The sequence below is a fragment of the Gopherus evgoodei genome, chromosome 11 (genome assembly GCF_007399415.2).
Source record: "Gopherus evgoodei ecotype Sinaloan lineage chromosome 11, rGopEvg1_v1.p, whole genome shotgun sequence".
Lineage (NCBI taxonomy): Eukaryota > Metazoa > Chordata > Testudines > Testudinidae > Gopherus > Gopherus evgoodei.
In genome coordinates, this window is record NC_044332.1 from 71,337,504 (window position 1) to 71,363,419 (window position 25,916).

Here is a 25,916-nt window from a genome sequence, read left to right on the forward strand (position 1 = left end):
ACGTTGCCGCTTGTCAGCGGCATTTTGGCGGATGCTTGTCCGCCACCACAGTCCTCCATTGCTCGTCTGTTGGGGACCACTGCCTTGGAGGATCTGGCCTGTAGAGTTTGATTTCTGATCACTAGGACACACCCATCCCCACAGTGGGTCAATCAGAGCCTTAAGGAACCACACTAGCATGAGCTGCCTTATTTATACATCTCTCTCAGGTACAAAAAATGAAACCAAACAACCTTCTTCATTCCCCTCTATACCTGTGCATGGACATTCTAAGAGACTGGAGAATCATATTACCCATTCCCTTAGTCAGTACTCATGGCAGGACTAAATATTATCTAGACTATTCCTGACAGGTGTTTGTCTAACCTGCTCTTAAAAATCTCCAATGATGGAGATTCCACAACCTCCCTAGGCAATTTATTCCAGAGCTTAACCACCCAGACAGTTAGGGAGTTTTTCCTAATGTCCAATCTAAACCTCCCTTGCTGCAATTTAAGCCCATTGCTTCATGTTCTACCCTCAGAGGTTAAGAAAAACAATTTTTCTTCCTCCTCCTTGCAACAACCTTTTACATACTTGAAAACTATTATGTTCCTCATAGACTCATAGACTTTAGGGTCAGAAGGGAGCAATATGATCATCTAGTCTGACCTCCTGCACAAAGCAGGCCACAGAATCCTACCCATCCACTTCTATAACAAACCCCTAACCTATGTCCGAGTTACTGAAGTCTTCAAATTGTGGTTTGAAGACCTCAAGCTGCAGAGAATCCACCAGCAAGTGACCCATGCCCCATGCTGCAGAGGAAGGCGAAAAACCTCCAGGCCCTCTGCCAATCTGCCCCGGAAGAAAATTCCTTCCCGACCCCAAATATGGCGATCAGCTAAACCCTGAGCATGTGGGCAAGACTCACCAGCCAGCACTCAGGAAGGAATTCTCTGCAGTAACTCAGATCCCATCCCATCTAACATCCCATCACAGACCACTGGGCATACTTACCTGCTGATAATCAAAGATCAATTGCCAAAATTAAGCTATCCCATAATACCATCCCTTCCATAAACTTATCAAGCTTAGCCTTAAAGCCAGATATGTCTTTTGCCCCCACTACTCCCCTTGGAAGGCTGTTCCAGAACTTCACTCCTCTAATGGTTAGAAACCTTCATCTAATTTCAAGTCTAAACTTCCTAGTGTCCAGTTTATACCCATTTGTTCTTGTGTCTACATTGGTACTAAGCTTAAATAATTCCTCTCCCTCCCTAATATTAATCCCTCTGATATATTTATAAAGAGCAATCATATCCCCCCTCAACCTTCTTTTGGCCAGGCTAAACAAGCCAAGCTCTTTGAGTCTCCTTTCATAAGACAGGTTTTCCATTCCTTGGATCATCCTAGTAGCCCGTCTCTGAACCTGTTCCAGTTTGAATTCATCCTTCTTAAACATGGGAGACCAGAACTGCACACAGTATTCCAGATGAGGTCTCACCAGGGCCTTATATAATGGTACTAACACCTCCTTATCTTTGCTGGAAATACCTCGCCTGATGCATCCTAAAACTGCATTTGCTTTTTTAACGGCCATACCACATTGGCGGCTCATAGTCATCCTGTGATCAACCAATACTCCAAGGTCCTTCTCCTCCTCTGTTGCTTCCAACTGATGTGTCCCCAAGTTGTAACTAAAATTCTTATTATTAATCCCTAAGTGCATGACCTTGCACTTTTCACTATTAAATTTCATCCTATTACTATTACTCCAGTTTACAAGGTCATCCAGATCTTCCTGTATGATATCCTGGTCCTTCTGTGTTAGCAATACCTCCCAGCTTTGTGTCATCCGCAAACTTTATTAGCACATTCCCACTTTTTGTGCCAAGGTCAGTAATAAAAAGGTTAAATAAGATTGGTCCCAAAACTGATCCTTGAGGAACTCCACTAGTAACCTCCTTCCAGCCTGACAGTTCACCCTTCAGTACGACCCGTTGTAGTCTCCCCTTTAACCAGTTCCTTATCCACCTTTCAGTTTTCATATTGATCCCCATCTTTTCCAATTTAACTAATAATTCCCAATGTGGAACCATGTCAAATGCCTTACTGAAATCGAGGTAAATTAGATCTACTGCATTTCCTTTGTCTAAATAATCTGTCACCTTCTCAAAGAAGGCGATCAGGTTGGTTTGGCATGATCTACCTTTTGTAAAACCATGTTGTAATTTGTCCCCTCTCCGTTTTCTCTTTTCCAGACTAACCAAACCCAGTTTTTTCAATCTTTCCTCATAGGTCATGTTTTCTAGACCTTTAATCATTTTTGTTGCTCTTCTCTGGACTCTCCAATTTGTCTACATCCTTCCTGAAATGTGGCACCCAGAACTGGACACAATACTCCAGTTGAGGCCTAATCAGAGCGGAGTAGAGCAGAAGAATTACTTCTCATGTCTTGCTTACAACACTCCTGCAACATCCCAGAATGATGTTTGCTTTTTTTGCAAGTGTTACACTGTTGACTCATATTTAGCTTGTGATCCACTATGACCCCCAGATCCCTTTCTGCAGTACTCCTTCCGAGGCAGTCATTTCCCATTTTGTATGTGTGCAACAGATTGTTCCATCCTAAGTGGAGTACTTTGTATTTGTCCTTATTGAATTTCATCTCATTTACTTCAGACCATTTCTTCAGTTTGTCCAGATCATTTTGAATTTTAATCCGATCCTCCAAAGCACTTGCAACCCCTCCCAGCTTGGTATCATCCGCAAACTTTATAAGTGTATTCTCTATGCCATTATTTAAATCATGTATGAAGATATTGAACAGAACTGGACCCAGAACTGATCCCTGCGGGACCCCACTTGTTATGCCCTTCCAGCCTGACTGAACCACCGATAACTACTCTCTGGGAATGGTTTTCCAAACAGTTCTGCAGCCACCTTATAGTAGCTCCATCTAGATTGCATTTCCCTAGTTTGTTTATGAGAAGGTCATGTGAGACAGTATCAAAAGCTTTACTAAAGTCAAGATATAGCACGTCTACCGCTTCCCCCCATCCAGAAGGCTTGTTACCCTGTCAAAGAAAGCTATCAGGTTGGTTTGACATTTTTTTTTTTAAGAAATCCATGCTCACTGTCACTTATCACCTTATTATCCTCTAGATGTTTGCAAACTGATTGCTTAATTATTCGCTCCATTATCTTTCTGGGTACAGAAGTTAAGCTGACTGGTCTGTAATTCCCTGGGTTGTCCTTATTTCCCTTTTTATAGATGGGCACTCTATTTGCCCTTTTCCAGGGCAGTGAAGTTAATAATAATCCAATTATTGAACTCCAAAAAACCAGAACCCTATCTACCATCTGCAGTAACAGCAGGTATTTCTAAGGTGTCTGTTGCCATGATATCTAAGCACCCGCCATTGGATTCAGCAGGAAGGTGAAATAAACCTCTCCAAAACGCTCTAGTTGCAGCAGTCAGTGGACTAGCTAGAGATGGCATAGCCCAATTAGACCAAACAGTCCACCACCCAGGGACACAGCTGTGTTTGTGGCTTCTGGATGCCCTGGAGGCACAGCTGCTATTGTACTGTTGTCAGTATCAGCACTCAGCCACGTCAGTAATGTGTCTCTCCTTGTGTTAACAGGTTTCCCTCTGTGCCTGGGCATACAATGGCGATTCTACCAGTGTGAGAGCTCTCTAATGTGAGTACCCAGCAACAGGCTTCTGCTGTCTGTGGTCTGGACTTTGACTATCATCAAAGTGATCTGCCAGCTCCCCCTCGTCTCCCCGTAAAGGCCAGCGTGTTAGACCATCCATGTACATTTGCTATGACATACATCAGTATTGATGAGAGACAGGAATGCTGCCGGGTGATTTTGAGCTGCCGGAATAATCAGGTGTATGCACAACATGGCCTAAAGGATTTTTCAATTAGCAGCATGCATCCACTAAAGAACTTAGACACTCAGATTCTTGCTGGGGACTTCAACCACGTAGACTCATGTTGCATAGACAAGACAACCTTCGCCAGTGCTGCAGAAACCCGGCTGTATCGGAGTGTGGAGAATCTACATTGGGCGACAGCAGCAGACTCCAATCTGTATTCTCACGGCCGGAGCATGGACAATGAGCTCCTTTTCCACTCTAAAGGTGCCAGTTACTGGTCTGAAGGCTCTGCAGAGAGCGCCCCAGCACAGAGCACTGCAGACACTTGCGGGCACCTGCCCCTCCGCCCCAAGCAAACGTCACCATCTGTGCAAAACGTTCCCCTTCCTCCTTTTGCCAAAGTGCCTCAGTGGCTTTTCCCTTCCACGGAGGAGAGAACCCTACACGGGGATGCCAAAAAAGAACTGAAGGAGAAGCTGAGGATTCACAGCACCAAGGTGGCGGTGGACCCCTGCAAGCCCGTGCGTCCCCAAGCGCCTTTGACCGACAGGGTGGCGAGGGAGTTCTCAGAATGCCGGATGTGCCAGCAGTACAAAAACAGGTGCGCTGTACACTGCTGTGCGGTATTTGTGGAACACGCTCCCCTCAGTCATGGCCCCATAGCAGCGCCGGGGAGACAAAGGCCATGTTTGGCATGCAGGATAACCAGTCCAGAAGACATCAAGCAGGAAGCTCAGAGGAGGTTGCAGCTGAGAAGACAGAACAGCTCTCCCAGCCTGACTCTCCATCATGCCAGGGAAAACCAAGAGATAGTCAAATCCAGAACCACTGGATCCCTGAAGGCTTGTGATGGGGACACTGATGCCAAAGGGCCGGCAGAGCTGAGCAGAAAAGGACACTACAAAGGGAGGCTCTACATCCCTACCTTTGAGGAGTTCAAGAGAATGAGAAGCAAGGAGATGCGTTTATCTGCGGGTACCAATGGGCCAACAAAGTGCCGGAGTGAGAGGTCTCTGGCAAGTCAGACTCTGGAAAGGGAAAGCAGTAAGAACATCTGCTCAGCTGTGCCACGAGAACTCCCCAGTGATTCCACATCAACAGCGGACGACTACGATGATGTGTTTCATGAAAGCCACATTGCTGCCGGCTCTGGCCATTATCACGACATTCCAGCTGCCTGGGGCAGCTTCAGTTTGCTCAGCACAGCTGAGGCTACCCAGTGCTTGCTGAAAGACAGTACCTACCAGCTGTCATGTGCAGATAGGTCCCCGGTCCCTATTTGCTCTAGCCCGATTCCAAGGTCACCTTTGCAGGCAATAGCAATCCACAGGGATGGGGAGGAGGTCTGCAGTGATGAGCAGCAGGGATTAGACTCAAGACAACTGAGTGGAGTCCTGCACTTTACTGGGCAGGCACTGGCTTCTGAAGCCCATTCTTCTTGCTGTCCATCGCTGCTGTTAGAAGCTACAGACCTATCCAGCTATGGAGCTAAGCTGCAAAAAATGAAGGATGAATTCATAGGCTCAGCACTGGATCTTATTAAGAAAAGGTAACATACTCTATTGGGACACTGAAAGCAGTCCTGGTTTGAGGGGTCTACGTCTTCCTCCCAATATGTACGTGTCACTCCCATTGGCATCGGTACTCTGCATTTATACAGAGTCTTTCAGCTTAGGATCTCAGAGTTCCAAAACCTAACCAATAGAAATGGCTTTTTATAGTTATATTATCACAGCACCTAGGAACCCTAGTCATGGATCGGACCCCCATGTTTCCATATTTTTTTAATTCTAATGGAAGTAGGTGTTTGACACAAACATTCCCCTTTAGCATTTGTAACCCAAGCATGGCACCATCCTGCTAGTACCGGAGAACCTGGAGAGGAAATTGACTAGAAACTGATCAGCAAAACGTTTTAAGGGACTTGTCTATTTTGATCCTTCAAGCTGACTGAATGAAGCCCAGAAAGCACAAAGAATGAACAGTAGATTGGAATTTTAAAAATATAAGGTGCTAACAAAACAAAGAGGAACTTATATTTTAAAAAACCTGAGTTTTAAAGTGACGGGGATTCTTTTACTGGGATTTCTCCTGGGGAACCAACCTAGCCAAATACTACCAAGTAATAGTAGTAATGAATGGTAAAGGCTGTTGCTTAATCTGGATAGTGTTAGAAACATTTCCCTTTGGCTAGAACCAAGGAGTGCTGTTTAACTCCTATTTACAGCTTTGAGTGTAATTCCATATGATTTCCATTCAAATTGGCCTAAGATTTGTTTCTAATTCAGCCCAAACTTTGCTCCAGAGGCTTATGACTCTGTAGGAATCTAGCTGGAGTTTCAGGCTTGTAACAATACCCAAACTCACCACCATGAACGGTGCGTGAAGCTTCCCCTGGGGAGGCTAGCTCCCTGTCCCGCCTTTTCCGCCTGTGGGCCCACCCATGCTGCAGCCTCGCTCTGCCCCAGGGCCCACCCCTGATCCACCCCCAGCCCTGCCCGCCCCCACAGCTTGCAGCATCCCTCCTCACTCCCCCACCTGGTGCGAGACGGAGTGGGAAGAGGCGAGGGCCACGACAGCCCTGGTGTCTGGTGGCAGGGCGATGGCAGCGGCATACCTGCTACCCACTTTTATTTCCTCGTCACCTAAGATGACACAACAGATACACTTGGGACATGCTCTTGCTCCCGTTGCAAAGAGCGAGGCCCAGATGGCATTTAGGCTCCTAACATCCATTGAAATCAAAGTTCGGAGCTTAAATACCTCTGTGGATTTGGACTGTCCTTGGCTCCAACAGGAGCAGGAGTGGGCCTTTAATAAAGTTGTGCTGATGAACACATTGGTGAGAACTGTGTATCTCCTGGCTTTGTTAACTGCCCACAGTTACAGTTCTACCAAGCAATTTTGTCTTGTACCATTAATTCCCTCCCTGGTAGCTTGCAATTATTTACTTTATTTGATTTGTGACTTTGGGATGATGGAAACCTTTAAGTGCCTCATGAATCATTTAATCCATCTGGCTCACATAAGAGTCCCTGCTGGGAAGAGACACACTGGTCTACCAGTGGAAATCAAACGTAGGCTTTTAAACCAAGTTGCAGTTTCTGAGCTGTCTAAATGATGTGGGATCACTGTCCGGGGCCAGGACATATAAGGAACTGGGGACTCTCATACTGTTCAGCTTTGAATTTGGGAGGATGAGAAGGAAATGAGGACATCTGTGTAATGAAATAGGAACTGATTGGACAGGAAAGGGCTTGTGGGGCAAGTGCTACTAGGGGAGATGGTTAAGGAGAAAGACACTCCAAGATAAAATATCTTCTGGATGACATAAGGATGGTAGATGAAAGAGCTGTTGTCAAGGGCAAAGAAAACTAAGGTCACCAAGATCAGGGGAAGTGTGAAAAGATGAAAAGCAGGCAGAAAAGCCCATCTAGCTAGAAGAAGAGAGGAAGGGACATGGATGGCACACAGGAGCTCGTACAGACCACACCCGCTATGGTGGTTTTGCAGAAGACTGAAGGAAGGCACTGTGCACAGATGCAGTCCTGGCTGTATAGAGCCAGACAGGGTGGGACTAGAGCATTTTTTTCTAGAAGATTCAGGGAGAAGAAATGGCTCCACAGGTTCAGAGGAAAACAGCACACTCACATGGAACTGCTCACTCCCCTGCATAGTTCCCTGCCAGCCTGAAAACTTGGTGTGAAGGAGAAGTGATGTGAAGGATCAACAAAACTCAACCCACCAAAACACCGTACGCAATAAATAGCCCAAGAGATTTTACCCTGCAGGTGGAGGAGTGCCAGAGACTCCATTAAGTCCACTAGGGACTTTGCTACTGCTATCAGTTTGATGTGAAAGATGCTCAAACACTATGGTGATGGATGGCAGGATAATACCCTATGACTGAGAGACAGACAGAAAGTTCTGCTGCAGCTTTGTTGGGTCCTAGTAGTATATTTCTTCCCAGCTGAATTCTCTTGTGCTCTGGCCTGCAAAGGAGTGTGGGAACTTCAAGTCTCAAACTACCCAAGGCTAGGATGGGGAGAACTCCAGGCTCCAAGCCTCACAACTGCTCAGCTAGGAAGTACTGTACTGGAGTCCAGAACAGAGGCAGCTGGGTCCTAAGCTTGGTAATGTGGTAGAAAGTGGGTGGTGCTTGGGAAAGGGCTCGCAACATGGTGTCCAGCGTGGCACATACTGGATCCACTACAAACTGCACAGTCTTGCCTACAGTCCACCGGCAGGCCATGACTAACAGAGAGCATAGACTATCTTAGAGAATACAGTGAACACCTGGCAGGAAGAGTATCAAGGGAATACAGCTAGCGTATGGCTAGAGGAAGGAAAGTGAGATGGGGTTAGTATAAATGGGAAGATCTAATGGAGGAAGCTGAGAGGGAAGATGAATAACCCAGAAGATGCAAAAGGGAATGAAGTCCTGAGGCCTGGAGAAGAGAAAATAAACTAGGTATAGCGCTTTGTCTGTGTGCCAAGCATGACAGCACTGATTTACACCTGTTACCCTAAGTGAAGGAGCTGGCAGAGAGCTTGGTGTCCTGGCAAGAAGCTCTTCAGAAGAGGAAACGACCGTCGCTCGGGATCCTGGTGGGAGCTAGAACGATGGAGGGAACTCTGGAATAACTAAAAGTACATTCAGTGAAAGGGAACAGGAAGGCGAGTGGAGTTGGTGGAGGGAAGAGTTCCACTATCGAGGAGATGTTGTGGCAGACTCCACGGTCTCTGGCCATGGTTAGGGTAGGGTCTGAAGGAGGCAAGTGTGTGAGGAAGCCAGATTTTTAGATTCTGTGGGGAAGACCTGGTGAGAGAGGAAGGAAGAGCCCTGTGGAAGTGGTGGCAGGTGGGTCAAATGGGGAGAAAGATCACCTCAGAAGCACTGGCTAGAGATGGGCAGGGGTAAACCCCTCAACATAATATTCACCTGTATTCGTATTAAAATGAGCACATATAGACACCGATCTTCACCCCTAAGGATCCCAAGGCAGTTTACAAACTTCCTTTCTTTACAGAGGGAATCACTTCCCCCACCACTGAAATGCAGCCACATCTGGTGTGAACAGGGCAGTCCTGTAACAGTCCACAGTGACACTGCACAGCAACTTAGAGTGAGAAGTGCAGAGCAGCGTATGGAATTGAGATTCCAGGGGGGCATTTTTAAAGAGGCGGCATGAATTAAGAGCAGGATCAGGTGACCACATCCTACCAGGGGCAGACTGATCCTGAAGCCTACAAGAGCTGTCCTGGTATGGCGCTCACAAAGGAACATGATTTAGACAAAAATAAGATATTTGTGGATCCTGTTAGCGGATCTGAAGACAAACAGCGGAGCCAGTCTGCACTAGTTATGGTGTCAGTTACATTATCCGTCAGCTTTCCAGCCACAGCCTTATTTCAAACAATAACTGCTTTTAAGAAGAAAAAAAAAAAGGATGTTTATGCCGTGGAAACATCACAGAGGTCAAATTTAAAGAGTCAGGAAGCAAGGGGCCAGGCCCTGGGATGCCACTGCACGGCAACAAGTGCTGTACAGGCATGTGAGAGACAGCAAAAATGCCTTCCCTTTGCACTCCCCTGATCCCGCTGCAGCGTGTGCAAAGCTGGCTCCCCCTGCACAGGTTAGAGCCAAGGGGCCAAAATATCAGCCAAGGAGGAATCCCAGCCACACATCTCTTGCAGCAGAGAGAAGGAATGGCATGAGAGCTCCCACTTCAGCTCTACTCTGCTGAAGGATCATCCTTGCACTAGGAAGAGCCTCCTGGGGCTGGTTAAACCAGACAGATGACATCCATGGTGCAGGACAAATCGGTCTCAGTGGGGAAATCTGCATTAACTGTGGCATGTTGCACAGCCAGTATATTTTGTGGTATAGATCTAACCCAAAGCTAATAATCCAGGTTTTCTCAGACTAGGGTCTGCAGACCTGTGGGGGTCTGTGAGGGTACTCCAGCAGGTCCACGAGTCTTGTCCAGGACCACCGGCCCCACTGATCAATTCTTCCCCCTCCCTCCCAATGCCTTCTGCATGCCGTGGATCAGCTGTTCAGCAGCGTGCAGGAGGCGCTGGGAGGGTGGGGGAGGAGCAGGGATGGGGCGCGCTTGAGGGGGCAGAAAGAGGCGGAGAAGAGGAGGGGCAGGGTGGAGCGAGGGTGGGAAGAGGAGGGGCAGGGTGGGGCTTGGAGGAAGGGGTGGAGTGGGGGCAGGGCCTGGGGCTGAGCAGGGGGTCCATGAAAATGTTTAAATCAAAATGGAGATCCTTGGATTGCTAAAGTTTGAGAGCTGCTGCAATAATCTGTTTAGCATGTGAAGCAGGTCTAAAGAAAGCTCCATTCATACAGCATGGACACTGCTGTAGGAATCCTAGCTTTTGCCTTTCTTACCTGTAACTGACCAACCCTAGTGCAGATTTAATTTCTTGACTCTAAAATAGTCTATTTTTTCCACTCTTTCCTTTTCAAAACCACCTGGACACAACTGGTTCCCATTCCCCAGGGAGGGTCGCCTTTGGAAATGTTTAGGAGAGTCAACAAAATGTAGAAAAGCCTCAAAAATGAACTCTGTGAGGGAGCTCCCCAGACATCATTCCCAGAGAAGTGCTCCCACATCTTCCCTTTTAGTAATAATTCTCTGCTCTTAGAGCAGGTAACACGTCATGAGAAAAGCTCAAAGCACTAGACAAACATAAATGATCACTTCCTTGCAAATTAGGTCTGTACGATCTTGTGCCTAAGGCCCTGCATGGGGAATCAGGAGACCTGGGTTCTATTCCTGGTTCAGCTGCTGGGTGGCCTTGGGCAAGTCACTTCACCATCTTGGGCCTCAGTTTCCCCTCCCACTCTTTGTATATTTAGATTGGGGCAGGACAGTCTCTTACTTCACATCTCTGCAGTTCCTAGCACAGTGGGTCCCTGGTCTCAGTAGTGGATTCTAGATGTCACTGTAACACAAACAGCAGTCATAATTTTGTTATTCCCATTCTACAGAGGAGACAATAGAGGCATAAAGAGTGAAGTGGCATAACAAGACCCACATAGCTGGTCCCTGGAAGAGCCAGAAATAGAACCCAAGGGGTCCTGATTCCCAGCCTTCTCCTAGCATTACACAGTGACACTGGTGTTGTCAATCAGACTCTAATTGTAAAAATCCTCTGCTAGTCCCAGCTGGGATCTAGAAGCACAGAAGTGTGTGAACATGAAAATATTCATTTAAAAACCAACCTTTTCAGGCATAATAACAGATTCACTCTGAGTTTGGAAGGAAGATTTGGGTCTATTCTGAACCCAACTCAGTTTGGGGTCTGTACTCATTCACTTTAGCTGAGCCAGTTCACCTATCCCTAGTTATAAAGGGAGTAACTATATACCTTGATATGTGACAGTACTGGGAGCTACCGTTTAGCAACTCTCAGGCATCAGTGGTAGCCTAGGAATTAAAAGCTATGCAAAGGAGCAGTCATTATAATAGGTGTTGGTTAGTCACAGACACTGATTGTATTCCAGTCCCCTGCGTCTCTCTGCTCAGTTACACCAAAGTTGTCTGTATACAGTCCTGACAGACCTTTTTGTTAAAAGAATTTGAACCAAGGGAAATGAAACTTCCTCTTAACAGAGTGCCTGGTGATATAAACCCAAAGCAGAAGGCGAATCAGTATCCTCATGATCACTTCCCTCTTATTCTTCACCCATTGATTGGCCGCTAATCTATCAATATTGCACCAAATCCTGTTCCCATCTTCCCTGGAAATCACTTGTTTTATTAGAGACACTGGCCATTTAAATTGAGTATGCTTTTTAAAAATGAGTTCAAAGCAGTGCCAGGCACTACAGTATCCCTCTGGGCCAGTTTTTATAGCTTTATAGCCACTTTTCCCTATTGTAAAAGTCCCTTGTGGCTGAGTGTTTCCCACAAAGAGGGGAGAACTGACAGGCACAGAATGAAAACAGTGGACTACGGTGATACTTTAAATGCTATCAAGTGAGTTCAACGGGTTTTTGATCAGGCCCGTATTAAACAAGCTGAAAAAAAATAAGAGTAAAATATTTTCCTCTAATCTGTTTAATTTATAGCAATTTTAGGGGTTGCTTGTCCCAATAGAAGGTAACATTTTTCAGGTACAGACTATGATTTCTATGTTGACAGTCTCTTTGAGTAACAGCTACTTAAAAAGATGTTTTGTGGTCTGCACTGGGGATACTTCATAATTTATAAACAAAAAATGTACCATGAGCATATGAGACTTGAATAGTTACTCTGCATTTGCACTGCTGTAACTGAGATTGCCAGGTCTGAGCTGATTTTAGACTCCTTAAACCACACACAAGTGTATTATTGAAACAAGGACTGGACCGAAGCCTTCCAGTCGGGATCCTTCTCTGAACAGATGGGTGTTGCTCAGACCTGGGTACCCTGTCTAAACCCATCTCTGTCAACAATTTCAGGTTACCTCCTAACTCCTAGTGATGGCTGCACCTTTGCACAGATATGGTGTTGATTGGCTTCTGCTCCTTCCCTTGCAGCTGCAGTGCCGAGACTGCCTCGGAGTCCCCATCCATGGGATCATGTGACTCTAGGAAAGCTGATCTCTCTTCTCCAGAGGAGGACAGTGATCAATGTACAGTCATTTCCATGGCAACACGGACCTTGAAGAACAAGCCAAATAATGAGACACCTAGTGACACTCAACCTGCAGGAAACGTAAGGAAAAATTCCCATTTCGCCTCAGACAGGTGGTTTTTGCCAGGTGCTAGCCACCAATAGCGTTTAATTAGTTAGAGTGTTTGGAAAGACACGGGGGATACGAACAAGGCTGATTTTTGACCCCGGGAATGGATGTAGAAAGGAAATCTGCGAATCAATTCAGTTTTGTTAAATGAAGTTTTTCTGTTCATTATTTTTAATTGAATGGTTTTTTTCCTGGAAAGTTTTAGTGTAATAGGGACTAGTTCTTCCCTCGCCCCTGTACAGACCGCTCCTGGCTTGCTGGGATTGGAACACCACTTGGTGTGTGTGTAACCCCCAAAATAACCCCCACGAACCCCATAAGGATTTCATTCCACCCACCCCTGCCCAGACAGCCAATGTGAAAAATCGAGACAGGAGGTTGGAGGTAAAAGGAGCCTATATAAGAAAAAGACACAAAAATGGGACTGTCCCTATAAAATCGGGACATCTGGTCACCCTACCTACCCAGCACAGACACTCGCTGTGTAACCAACTGATCATATATTCGCGCTCTTTTCAACAATTAGGTTTCATTTTTTTAAAATATGGCTGCAACTACAACATTGAACTGTTCAGTGACTGGTGATGCTGATCCATCTGTGAATGGAAGAGACAATGAGTTCAGTCTTACTTCTCTTGATGCTGTTATTTGTTTTACAGTAGTGCCTAGATCAGGACCCATTGTACAAACCCAGAGAAAGAGATAGCCCCTGCCCTAGAGAGCAGAAGAGGAACAGAGGTGAAGTGATCTGCTCACGACTCCACAACAGATCTGGGTTTAGAACCCAGGTCTCCTGACTCCTTTGCAGTTGCCCTAGCCCCAGAGCACACAGCCTGCCCCCAGGAGTGGGAGTTTTGCCATTGACTTCAGTGGCAGCAGGATCAGAGTCTGTCATTGCACGCAGCAGCCTGCAGAGCCCTGGCTGGCTCCATCACTGTTTTCAGTTATGACAGAGCTTTTAAATACACCTCGATATAACGCTGTCCTTGGGAGCCAAAAAATCTTACCGCGTTATAAGTGAAACCATGTTATATCAAACTTGCTTTGATCCACCGGAGTGCGCAGCCCCACCCCCCCTGAGCACTGCTTTACCGCGTTATATCCACATTCGTGTTATATCAGGTGGCGTTGTATTGAGGTAGCGGTGTACCTCTTGGCCCCCACCCTAACACCACTTGCCTTTGTTGCAGAATTCCAGCCCGAGCTGCCGCAGATCCAGCTCTGACATCGCCCAGGAGACTGCGGACTGTGTCAAGGCCCAGCGGGAGTGCCGTCTGCGGCCTCATTTCAGTGACCCGATGCCAACAGATGCTGTGAAGAGAAAACAGCTGGAGCTGAAGATTGCGGCAGCAGCCCGGCAACACACGCAGAAGCGACGGCAGGAGAGAGACCCCGGTACCTGCACAATTCTTGCATGGGCCTGGATGGACTGTTTGTGTCATTCCTTAGTTTAATTGTAACTGGAGATTCTGCTCCCTCGACGAGGGCACTTTAGAATTCAGAGTGGCGATGATCCAGATCCTAATCTCAGGCTTTCCTATGGCCTGGCTATTCCTGGCCGCCCCAAGGGCCAAGAGCGGCTGCAGGCAGCTGGGCTCAAGTTAGGGCAACCCCTGCTCTAATCCCCAGAAGGGACCAAACTGGCTCCTGGCAGCCCCCCACATATGGGAGGCAGGAGGACGGCATAAAGTCACTGTGCCCGAGTCCATCTGTGGCACAGGGATGGACTGGCCCCACTAGACTCCAAATTTTCCCTGGCTTAAGTGAGAGGAGATTCAGCCCAAAGTCCCTGGGCTATAAGGCCTGGAACTGTCCTGCACTGAAGAGAGGGTGGAGGACACTGATAAGATGAGCTAATTGGTGTGTAGCCGCACGCCCTCCTGCCTGCCCATTTACGCCAGGGCACAGTAGTGGCTCTGCCTCTGCTCCCCTCCTAGGCTTTTGCTGCTCCCTCCAGCACCTTCCAGGCTGAGGTGACTCAGCCCTCCCTGGCTAGGCCCCTAACAGTTCTGGGCCCCCAAACTCCGCAATAAACACAAAGAAATGAACTCTTCCTTTCCCTCGGGGAGGCCCTGACAGGGGCTGTCCACAGACATCCTACCTGCCCACAGCAAGAGCCCCAGGTCTGTGAGCTGGGCTCTCCCCTTTTAGCCCCCCCACAAAGCCTGACACCTGCTTCCCGTGTCACAGGGTAGGGTGGATTGGGCCCGCAGCAGCCCATTAACCTTTCCCTGCCTCCTGTGGGGTTTACACTCCCCCTCACAAGATGTTTTCTGTGATTCATAACAGAGGGGTTCCTGCACTCAAAGGTTCATCTGGCAACTGGCTCCCTCTAGGTGTATGTTCTAAATAACCCCATCCCCCACCACTGCCGGGTTTATTTTTTAGCCATACTGGATTACGGCCTTGAAACATCAGTCCCTGGGGGCAGAAGGACGTATTATTTGCCTGGCACGAGGCATCATACTGAGCACTGCAGAATAAATGGTAGGAAGAGAGAACAAGCCTTTTCACGTAACAACACAAAGCGCAGCAATGTCTGTGCTGTAGTTCCCAGGTCGAATCCCTGCGGGAGAGATGATTTTTTTCAAGGTCCATCGTAAGGGTCAGATCTCCAGCTGGTGGGAGTGCTGCATCGACTTTGCTGAGTTGCACCTGCTGAGGCAAGTGAGCAGTGGATTGGGGCTGTGTGATTTCAGAGTCCACTGACATGGGCACTCACAGGCTGGCTCAAGCCCCCTTAGCAGTGGGACTGGTGGAGGAGCTCCACTCTGGCTTCTTCATCCAGCAGCAGAAGAAGGGTGGGAGATAATGTGCAGCCCTGTTTTCCCCCAGTCCTTTCCCTTAGGCTCCTAGTTCCCAAGGCTGCCCCAGCCTGGAGGCTGTTGAGTGACCTCTTCCCAGTCAGCAGTGCACGTCCTGAGCGTTGTTCGTGTCTGTACTTTGCTCAGGTCCGGTGGTGGCTAAAGCCAACATCCCCCATGGCTGCAGCTTTGACGAGAACACCCATTCCCTGCGCAGCTCCCTGCAATCCAAGCACCGCTGGAGCAACGTCAGCAGCCTGAGTGCGGACAGCGGCATTGTCGGCGTAACCGACGAGAGGGATGATGCTGAGGCCGGCGGCGCAACCAGAACCAGATCGGCGGAGGTGGAGAGGGCGGACAGCGGCATCGGCCAGGCATTGGCCAGGAAGTGGAAAAACAGGGCCTCTGAAACGCTGACTTCCTTGCAGGCCTGGGAGGCACATCGGCCCTGCACGGACTGCGGTGAGAGAGATTTCCCAGTGGAGACAGACGCACAGAACCAGAACAAGAGAAGAGCCAACCTGTGTGCGAAGTGCCAGAAGCGCAGGACAGAGCGAAAGGAGTCAATCCTGGAGTTCGTCAACACAGAAGCCAGCTATGGTGAGGACCTGCGGATCATCAAGGAGGAGTTCTACCTCCCGATGCAGTCGGCTGGGCTACTGACGCAGGAACAGCTGCTGGTGGTGTTCAGCAATATCCAGGAGCTGATTGACCTCAATGAAAATTTTCTGGAGTATCTCCAAGAAGAAATTGACCAGGCCTTTGATCAGGTACGGTCCCTCAGCTTTGCTTTCTGCCCATAGCAACAGTAGCTGGGTCAGTCACAGGGCCACATCATAGCACTAATTGAGAGGCAGCATTGTTTAGTGGTTAGAGCAGGGGGGCTGAGAATAGGGCTCCTGGGTTCTGTTTCCCAGTTCTCAGCCTCTTACCGGTCAGCACTCTGTCCAAAAGTCTCTCTCCCTTAGCTTTTTCTCAGGGTCATGCTACGAGTGCTTCTCTGGCTGTCTCTGGGGCTTCCCTGATGCCTCCTCTAGCTGCTTCTGGGGTGTTTTTCCTGCTTCTCTCTCTCACGAACATGACTCCATCAAAGGATACCAAACCTCCTGCTTTTGCATCCAGCCCCCAGTCAAACCCCTTCACCCACATAGCTCAGATTCCTGACCAGTCTTGCATGAGGTCTGTGTTTTGGGTGGTGGCTCCTACTTTTTCAGTTGTCTGTTCCATCAAGGAGTTGAATTGCTTCTTACATTTATCCTGAATGAAGGGCAGCTGATACACCAACCAGCTTCAGTGAGGTTTCACCTAATCACCCGCATAACATTACCTTGTAAACAGGCAGCAATCTCAAATGGTGAGAACAGTCACACTGGCAGTAGCATGCAATACAAAAATTATATTAGAGAATGGGGCCACTAGGAATGTAGCCAGATGTGGGAGGATCACCGGAGCCTAGGAGGACCCTCCAGAGCTAGCATAACATGCGTAGGTCCCACAATGTCCAATTCCAATCAAACTACTCACTCCCACTATGGTACGAAGCCCCAACATGTAGAAAGCTGGCAATAATCCATGAGCATAGAAGTCAGCTGGAGCACAGGACCAGTGTTCAGGGGGTCAGGTACGTGCCGTGTTTTTAATATGTTATGTGCTTTGGCAAGGTATCTCAAATGAAAAATATTAAACCTTTGCAAAACCACATTGTGTTTGAAAAGCAAAACAACTTCCTGAGGAACTAAAGGCTGGCTCCAGTGGGGTTCTGCAGCCACTGTCACTTTATCAGCCGAATTCAAGATGGGGCAGTGCCGTGTAAATGAGTCTGGAATCAGAAAGGAGAAAAGGGGCATGTGAAAATGTGGTTCTGTGCTCAAAGGGGACTGTAAAACTGACATTAGGGGGCACCATCTTTATTGTCTTTCCATCACAGGTGCTCAGTTTACATGTAAAAAGAAGCTTCTTGTAAATTGTCAGCTCTGCAAACTCAGCCTTGTATCAGGGAGTCAAAGTGGGATTTTTCCTTCTCATACACCATCACCAATCAAGATTCTTCAAGCCAGATTAAACTCTTATCTATGCATGTGCGACCCCATTAGTAGAGCTGGTGGAAAACAAAATTTCTGTCCTGTGGAAAAATACTCCATTTCAGTTCCAATCATTTGACATTTTTTCCACTGAACATTTCCTGCAAAACATTTTGACTTCTACAAAACACCATTTTCCAGTGGAAAACTATCCATGAAAAATGTTTTGCCCAGTTCTGTCCATTAGCCGCACAGAGAAACTGATCAGAATTTGGTACACAGAGTTGTTGATGCAGCAGAAGGAACAGACTCCAGCTGATTTGCCCTTAGCCACATTGGCCCCGCCGGGCTAACAGAAAAAAAACCACTAAAAAAGTTGCAGATATGACACTGAAATCCCAGGAGAAGATCTGTTAAGTCAGAAGGTGCCATTTTTACATAGTCATTTTTCATTAGAGAACCTCACTTGAAACCAACCGGGCCAGATTCTGATCAGTTACACAACTGCATTTCTGGAATATCAACAGATGTGGGGGGTTTAACCCCAGATTTACATCAGTGTAACTGAGAATCAAAGATGACCCCGTGATGTGCCAAGTTCCCCTTTTAGCCTGGCTGCTGGGGGCTTTCAGCAAACATTGCTTACAGCTGAGGGCATTTTGTAAAAACAATTTCCCGGTCACCTTTAAATGTTCAACATTGTATGACAACCACCTCATCTGACTATATCCCACAGCATTGCACAATGCAATCACGACCACGTGGCTACAGGGCTCCTTTCCCAAAATACCCATCCCACTGATACAGAGATTCTGTGGCAGAGTGAAACATAAGCCTAGGCCAGCAGGAGTATACGGGTGATAACTTCAAGCTCACACTTCCCACTTTCTTCGAAGGGAACACAATCCATTAGCTGCAATATCAGTACAAGCTAGAAGTTTTTGTACTTTGGAGAGAGAGAGAGAGACAGACAGACAGACAGACACACACACACTCACAGAAGACCATGCCACATGCATGTCTTTGATTGCAATGACCTTGACACAGCAGCCGTGGCATCAGCTTCCTAGTATCTTGCACAGGAAAGACATACGTGTGCCAAGGTCAGAATTGCCCTTCAACAATTTCTCAAGCAGCTGAACACTGAAAGCAGCTGTTTGTTTTGCTGGTCCCTCTCCCTCTGTCTTCAACCTTCTTTGCCACCATACTGGATTCCTGCACTAAAAGGCACCAGAGCACTAACTCCAGGCTGCTTGTTACGCAATCCCCTACGCAAAGCCAGTGGCCTTACCTGGCACCGTATTCTTATTATGTATCTTATTTTATTACATGCATGGAAAGAAAACAGGAATTTACCAGGAAATTTGTTTTTACAAAGCATCGCAGAGTCCTGTCTAGCCCAAAGGAGAGCCATTAAAAGCACCTTGGCACACCAGCCAGCCCCGATAGCTCAGAACAAAGACAAGGCAATCCCTAATCTGTAGCTGAGTTACACTTCACCCCTGCCCATTTTTCTCGAACACTACCTGTGTCATTTACAAGCCCTGGTGTCAGGCCTCCCTGGCAATTCTTTTTGGCAAATCGGCTGGCAATAACAACTCTGGATCACTCTGTTGGGGAGAACGCTCAGAGCCTAGGTTTTGCGATCTAGGCCAGTGGTGGCAGGAGGAGAGGGTGCTTTGCATGGCTCCACAGTAACCTCTGTTGCACTGATAGCCGAAGACCCCTGTTTGTCCACAGACCAGTGAGTCGTGCAAGCTTGCCTTCACCATCCCCACACTCTGCCTCACCCTAACCTGCAGGGGTGTAATCCATATCGGCCAGCCAATTCCATCATTGATCTCCACTGGTGCTGACCTGGTTAAGTGATACCCTGGGGAGGAGACCAAGATCAGCTCTTCATTTCCTATAGGTCACCTAGCCACTTTCAGATGGGGACTGCTTTCACTTGAGCTGCATTTGAGCCAGCCACCTAGAGGGGGAAAGTTCCATGACAGAACAGGGAGCAATAGTCTCAAGTTGCAGTGGGGGAGTTCTAGGTTGGATATTAGGAAACACTGTTTCACTAGGAGGGTGGTGAAGCACTGGAATGGGTTACCTAGGGAGGTGGTGGAATCTCCACCCTTAGCGGTTTTTAAAGCCCAGCTTGACAAAGCCCTGGCTAGGATGATTTAGTTGGGGTTGGTCCTGCTTTGAGCAGGGGGTTGGACTATATGACCTCCTGAGCTCTCTTTCAACCCTGATATTCTATGATTCTATGTTCCACTGCCAGCCCCTGGAAACAGATAAGTCGCCCTAAGACAGGGGATGGAGATGGGCTCTAGAAGGAGCCCTAAATGGAGACTCTTCAGTCGGAAAAGGATAACCGTGGTACAGAGCATAAAGGGGAATAGAGTAGGGGGGAATCCCTCCACAAGAAGAGAAGATTGGGCAAGTTTCCAAGAAATATGGGGATGAGTTTCCTTGCAGGTAGATTCAGACCTCCAGCGAGTTCATTAACAGGTTTCAGGGGTCATGACCTGCCTGCCCTTGGGAGGGAGAATCTAAGCTAGAAGGGAGGGGGCTCCTGATGGGCCACTGCCCTGACAAAAAAAAAAAAATCCATTAAGCTGACAAATTCTGGCAAGTCCAAAGAACCTAACAAACAGCCCAGCAACTCTGCACGCTGCTCTCTATCACCTACGTTGAAAATGCTGTCAGCAGTAATTGGAGGAAAGCAGTTCAGCCCACAGAGCAGTACCAGAGGAGATCAGAGTGCCATTCTCAGCTCTAAAACAACAAGGAGTCTGGTGGCATCTTAAAGACTAACAGATTTATTTGGGCATAAGCTTTCGTGAGTAAAAAATCTCATTTCTTCAGATGCATGGAATGAAAGTTACAGATGCAGGCGTTATATACTGACAAGAGAAGGGAGTTACCTCCATAGTGGAGAACCAGTGTTGACAGAGCCAGTTCGATCAGGGTGGATGTAGTCCACCCCCAATAACAGAGGAGGAAGTGTCAATTCCAGGAGAGGCAAAGCTGCTTTTGTAATGAGCCATCCGCTCCCAGTTCCTATTCAAGCCCAAATTAATGGTGTTAAATTTGCAAATGAATTTTAGTTCTGCTGTTTCTCATTGAAGTCTGTTTCTGAAATGGTTTTGTTCAAGAACAGTTACTTTTAAATCTGTTATAGAGATTGAAGTGGGAGGTTGAAGTATTCTCCTGCTGGCTTTTGTATGTTACCATTCCTGATGTCCAATTTGTGTCCATTTATTATTTTATGTAGGGACATGCCATTGACATGCTGTGTGACCTTGGGTGAGTCACTTAGGCACAGATCAGCAAAGGTAGTTTGGCACCTAACTCCGATTGACATCAATGGGAGTTTGGAGTCTAAATGCCTTAGAGGATCTGGACCTTAGCCTTTGCAGCTCAGTTTCCCTATCTCTGAAAATGGGGACATTAATACCCATTTGTAAAGTGCATTGAGTCCTTGAGTGAAAAAGTGGGAAGGATGGTTTGGATTACATTAGCCCTGAGTGCTCCTCGCTGGCTCGAACAGTGCAACTTCACCCCCTTTCATTCATAGGGCCAAGCCCTGTGGTCAGGCAGAACTCCCATGAAGGCAATGTAGTCATGTCATTGAGTTCAGCGAATGAAGATCAGGCTGGATTTGAGCCTGAGTGCATTGATGTGACGTGTGTGTGTCTCCCCTGAGGTTTCTTTTCCTGCTTAGGGTGCTATATAGTTGAGAAAAGTGGGGCTAGGTTTTCAAGCTCCCACCCCCAACGGGATTTCTTAGCGTAGCAAGTGCTCTGCCCAGCAGGAAGCATTCCTAGGATTGGGCCCGTGGTTTGGGATTTCTTAGCGTAGCAAGTGCTCTGCCCAGCTGGAAGCATTCCTAGGATTGGGCCCGTGGTTTGGGATTTCTTAGCGTAGCAAGTGCTCTGCCCAGCTGGAAGCATTCCTAGGATTGGGCCCGTGGTTTGGGATTTCTTAGCGTAGCAAGTGCTCTGCCCAGCAGGAAGCATTCCTAGGATTGGGCCCATGGTTTGGGATTTCTTAGCGTAGCAAGTGCTCTGCCCAGCTGGAAGCATTCCTAGGATTGGGCCCGTGGTTTGGGATCACCCCTGGTGAGCCCCTGTCTCTCCTTGATTGACTGCAGTAGTTACCGGGTTCTGTGTTTACAGGACGACGAGGACCTGATGACTGTGTGCATTGGAGAGATCTTTTTGGAGTTTGTCAATATGCTGCCGGCCTTTCAGACCTACTGTCTTCAGCAGTCCTCTTCAGTGAACATGCTCAATGCCCTGGAGAAGGAGAAAGAGCTACTCAGGTAACATGGGCTGAGTGTGTCTATTATGGCCTATGGGGACTGGAGAGATCCAGAAAAGCACCAACCCTGGAGCCTAGAAACTGAAGCCATGTATGTGGGAAAGGGGCAGTTCAGGCTTCCTAGGGTGTGTCTATCCTGGCCTGATGGGACCCCCTCTAGGAGCAAGACGGTAATTCACCCTCCTTAGCCCATTAGGTCTTTGGCCTTTCTGCTGGGGTAGCCCACAGGGATTTTGTGATACCAATGCTTGCCACTCGGAACTGGACTGAGACCCAACAAACTAATTTCATACGGGTCATCAAATGGTCCACAGATGAGAACAGCACTCAGTCACTGCTGACCTGTGCCAGATTTTCCACTGGAAGGGTAGACTCCTCAGTGGGAGGCAGAGTTGCCTTGTATGTAGAGCACGGGCATGGGACTCAGGAGCCCTGGGTTCTACTCCCAGGTCTGCTGCTGGGTGACTTTGAGTAAGTCACCTCACTTCTCTGTGCCTCAGTTTCCCCATCTGTAAAATGGGGATAATGATACTGATCTCCTTTGCAAAGTGCTTTGCGATCTACTGATGAACAGTACTGTATAAGAGCTAGGTATTAGTAGTAGAGGGTCCTGTCTCAGCGGTGCAGGGTGATGGTCTAGAGATGATCTCTTGAGGGCCTTTCTAGCCCTGCATTTCTATAATTAAGATCTGATGTAAATCGGTATTGCTGTATGGAAGCCAATGAGGCTAGACCAGTTCAATCCAGCTGAGGATCTGGCCCTAAACACTTTAGTGGAGAACTGTAATAAAGTGATGTGATCTGTCCCATAATGTGGTACATTCCTCAGGTGCTGGTAACAAGCCTGATCTTAGGAAATGCCGAGCGCCTGAAGCCTGTGAAAGCCAATGGGAATCACAGGTGTTCAGCTCCTCCAGCATCACGCCTTTGTAATGCCCAGTGGGCTTGGGGAAGTCCAGAGCAGTAGCCAGGTGTGCATGGGTGGTCGAAGCAATCTGCATTGGAAGCAGCCTAGGGCAAAAGTCAGAGTTCTTGCAGGGGTCAGTAACTGGAAGATCCGATGCAAGGGGCCGGATCAATGGGTTAAGGAAGGGCTAGGTGGCAAGGCAAGGTCAGGCGAGGCAATAGTCTGTTGCTTAGAAAGCTTCCTCTTCCTGTTGGGGTCTTTATGTAGTCAGAGTACCCAATGAGAGTGCTGCCTGATCATCTAGTCAGGGACCTGGGCGTGCTGCTGTGGGCTTGTAGGCCTTTAGCACTTTGGCTGTCAGACTGGGCTGGCCGGTCGCAGTGGCACAGTGGCTAAGGATGCTGCCTAAGGAGCTGGGTTCAATACCAGCATCCTGAAAGCCCTTCATTTGCATTTTATTTTCATTGTCTGCTAGCAGAATAACCAACCCTGAGTTTATTCCCTTTTTAAATCCCCGCAGAATATTCCTCAACGTTTCCCAGAACGACAACACGGTGCTCCGGCGCATGAATCTAAGATCCTTCCTGATGGCCCCCTTGCAGAGAGTCACCAAGTACCCGCTTCTACTCAGCAGGATCATCAAAGCCACCATTGAGTACCACCCAGATCATGGCAGCCTGCGGGAAGCCAAGAGCCGCATCGAGTCCCACCTGGAGCACATCAACATGAAAACCAAGCAGGAGGGGAATTCGTGGACGCTGCGCTCCTTCCGCCAAGACAGCAAGAAGAACAGGGAAGTCATCAACATTGAGATGAGGGAAACCGCCATCAAAACCGTGGGATGGCTGCGGGAGGAGACACGCTTTGTGATGGAAGGGCTCCTGCAACTTGCTCAGCCGCCTGATGGCCAGTGGGTGAAGAAGGGCAGCAAGACCTTGAAATTTCAGAACATGCAGGTGCTGCTCATGGTCAACATAAAGCGAGCATCTGAGTCTAGCCCCGAGGCTGCTGAGGCAGGACCTGTGAAAGATGCAGTCCTGGTGTTGATCAGGGACAAAAACAATGGGAAGTTCAGTTTGCTCAGGGAGCCCCTGAGGCTGAGTAACTGCATCGTCTCCGCAGACCCCGACTGCAGTGATACTTTTGAACTCATAGAGATCAGGCGGGAGGCATTCGTGTTCCGGGATGGCGACAGGGCACGGACTCACCACTGGTTCCGGCAGATCAGGAGGTACTCCAGGGAGCTGGGCTCTTGGAAGAAGCGGCGGAACGCTCTGCCCAACATCATGATAAGCACATCCCATAACAGGTCTTGAAATCTAGGGAGAGGATCATGTTGGAAAAGACTGGGCTAAGCCAGTGAGACCTGCACAGAACCATCACTAGACTCAATGGGTTGAATTGACCACTGGCATAACTCCATCAACAACTGTGCAGTTACACCAGGAATGAGTCTGGCCCAATGAGGGTGATAATTTACTGGCAGCGTTGCAACCAGCTGTTGCAGCCTCACTTTGGATTTCAGCAGGAAGGACTTACATCCTATTTGTGACTCATTTACCTATGATGATTAGGCTTCTTATGAGGAGCAGGTCTCTGGAAAGAAAATAATGAGCTTCAGTTGTTAATATTGCACTGAGGGCTAATGGTGTCAGGCTCGATATTACACGGCTGTGATAAAGAGCTAATCTTGATTGTGAGTGAGGTGTCATTGTTGCACATATTTCATCACCGTTAAATAAAGCCAAGGTCAAAGCTAGGTGCAGTATTACCAAATGAAGGAGGAAGTTTGGACAGGATAAGTCTGTAGTTTGACTGTTTTCCGTCCTCTCTCCCGAGAAATACATTTCATTATATGATTCCTGATAGGTTCAATGAAACATGTTGTTGGGGGGCAGGAGGGAATCAAACTTTCACCTTTAAACCAAACAAAGTAGATACAGATTTGCTCAGATTTAATCAGCGTTGTATGCATGTAACAAATCCAAAAAGCAGAAGAAATGTACACAGCATTCTCTCTCTTTTTCGCCCCCCAAAATGCCCGTAGAACACTGTGGAAGAGCAATATCCCCTACATTTAAAATCATCAGGTTTTTAACTGGCTTAAAGACATGTCAGAAGACTGGAAAATAATGATACATCTGAAATATTTCAGAACTGTGGGTCTGTAAATAAGGGTCTGTTACCACTTCTAGTGAACCTTAAAGTCTGTGATTATTTAAAGATGTAATCTAGTGTATTTCAAAAGTTTAAAAGAGAAACAGTTTACATTATACTGTAGTTTAAAAACATAAAATGTTTTAATAATTATGTTTCAATGACTCTAGATGGGTGTTTTGTTTATTTTGGGATCCACCTGTTTTCTAGGGTTAGAATTTCATTGATTGCAGATAACATAAAGGTGAACAGGGAAGCACACAGCGCTGTTGTTTGTGCTCACTGAGCAAAATTTTGAAGTGAGTCCAAGTGGGTTTATGGGAAATATAGTTGGTGTAACACACACCTTCTTCTAGGCTCAGTAACCACGTTCCCCTAATCCTTACGAGACAACCTGACATCAGTGTAGACTCTGACACTGGGGAAGGACTATTTTTGATTGATTCTGACTAATAGGGAGGAACTGATTGAGAATATGAAGGTAGAAGGCAGCTTTGGTGAAAATTACCACAAAACGATAAGAGTTCATAATTCTAAAGAAAGGAAAGGAAAGAGAGAGCAGCAAAATAAAGAAAACGGACATAAAAAAAGCAGATTTCCTCAAAGTCAGAGAATTGATAAGTATGGTCCCATTGGAAGGATCTCTAAAGGAAAAAGGAGTTGAGGACACCTGGCAATTTCTAAAAGAGACAATATTAAAGGCACAACTGCCAATTATCCCAACGTGGAGGAAAGAAAGGAAGAATAGTACAAAACTAAGATGGCTCCATCAGGAACTCTTAATGACCTGAAAATCGAAAAAGAATCATACAAAAAGTGGAAATCAGGACAAATTGCTAAGGATGAGTATAAAAGAATAGTGCAAGCTGGTAGGGACAAAATGAGAAAGGCTAAGGCACAAAGTGAGGCACACCTAGCAAGGGTAGAAAAGACAAAGAGGTTCAATAAACACATTAGAAGTAAGAGAAGGCTGAAGGTAAGCATCGGCCCATTAGTTAATGGGGAAGACGACCAAATAAAGGATGACACAGAGAGAGAAGGCTGAAATGTTTATTTTTTTGCTTCAGTTGTCAATAAAAATGTTAATTGTAACCAGATGA

The 25,916-nt window shown here is 47.3% G+C and overlaps 1 protein-coding gene across 2 annotated transcripts in view; it reads left to right on the plus strand.

Moving 5' to 3' along the window:
- LOC115659983 (myosin-M heavy chain-like) overlaps positions 1-24,911 on the plus strand; it is a 100,700-nt gene extending 75,789 nt beyond the window's left edge. The window contains exons 3-8 of one of the 2 annotated variants that reach the window (XM_030580842.1): positions 3,630-5,420; positions 12,405-12,582; positions 13,801-14,005; positions 15,562-16,184; positions 21,608-21,753; positions 23,180-24,911. In XM_030580842.1, the coding sequence (XP_030436702.1) occupies positions 3,814-5,420; positions 12,405-12,582; positions 13,801-14,005; positions 15,562-16,184; positions 21,608-21,753; positions 23,180-23,975 (3,555 nt within the window). In that variant the 5' untranslated portion in view covers positions 3,630-3,813 and the 3' untranslated portion in view covers positions 23,976-24,911. The remainder of the gene's footprint in view (positions 1-3,629; positions 5,421-12,404; positions 12,583-13,800; positions 14,006-15,561; positions 16,185-21,607; positions 21,754-23,179) is intronic. The other variant, XM_030580843.1, reaches the window with a different exon arrangement.
- Positions 24,912-25,916: the final 1,005 nt, after the last annotated feature.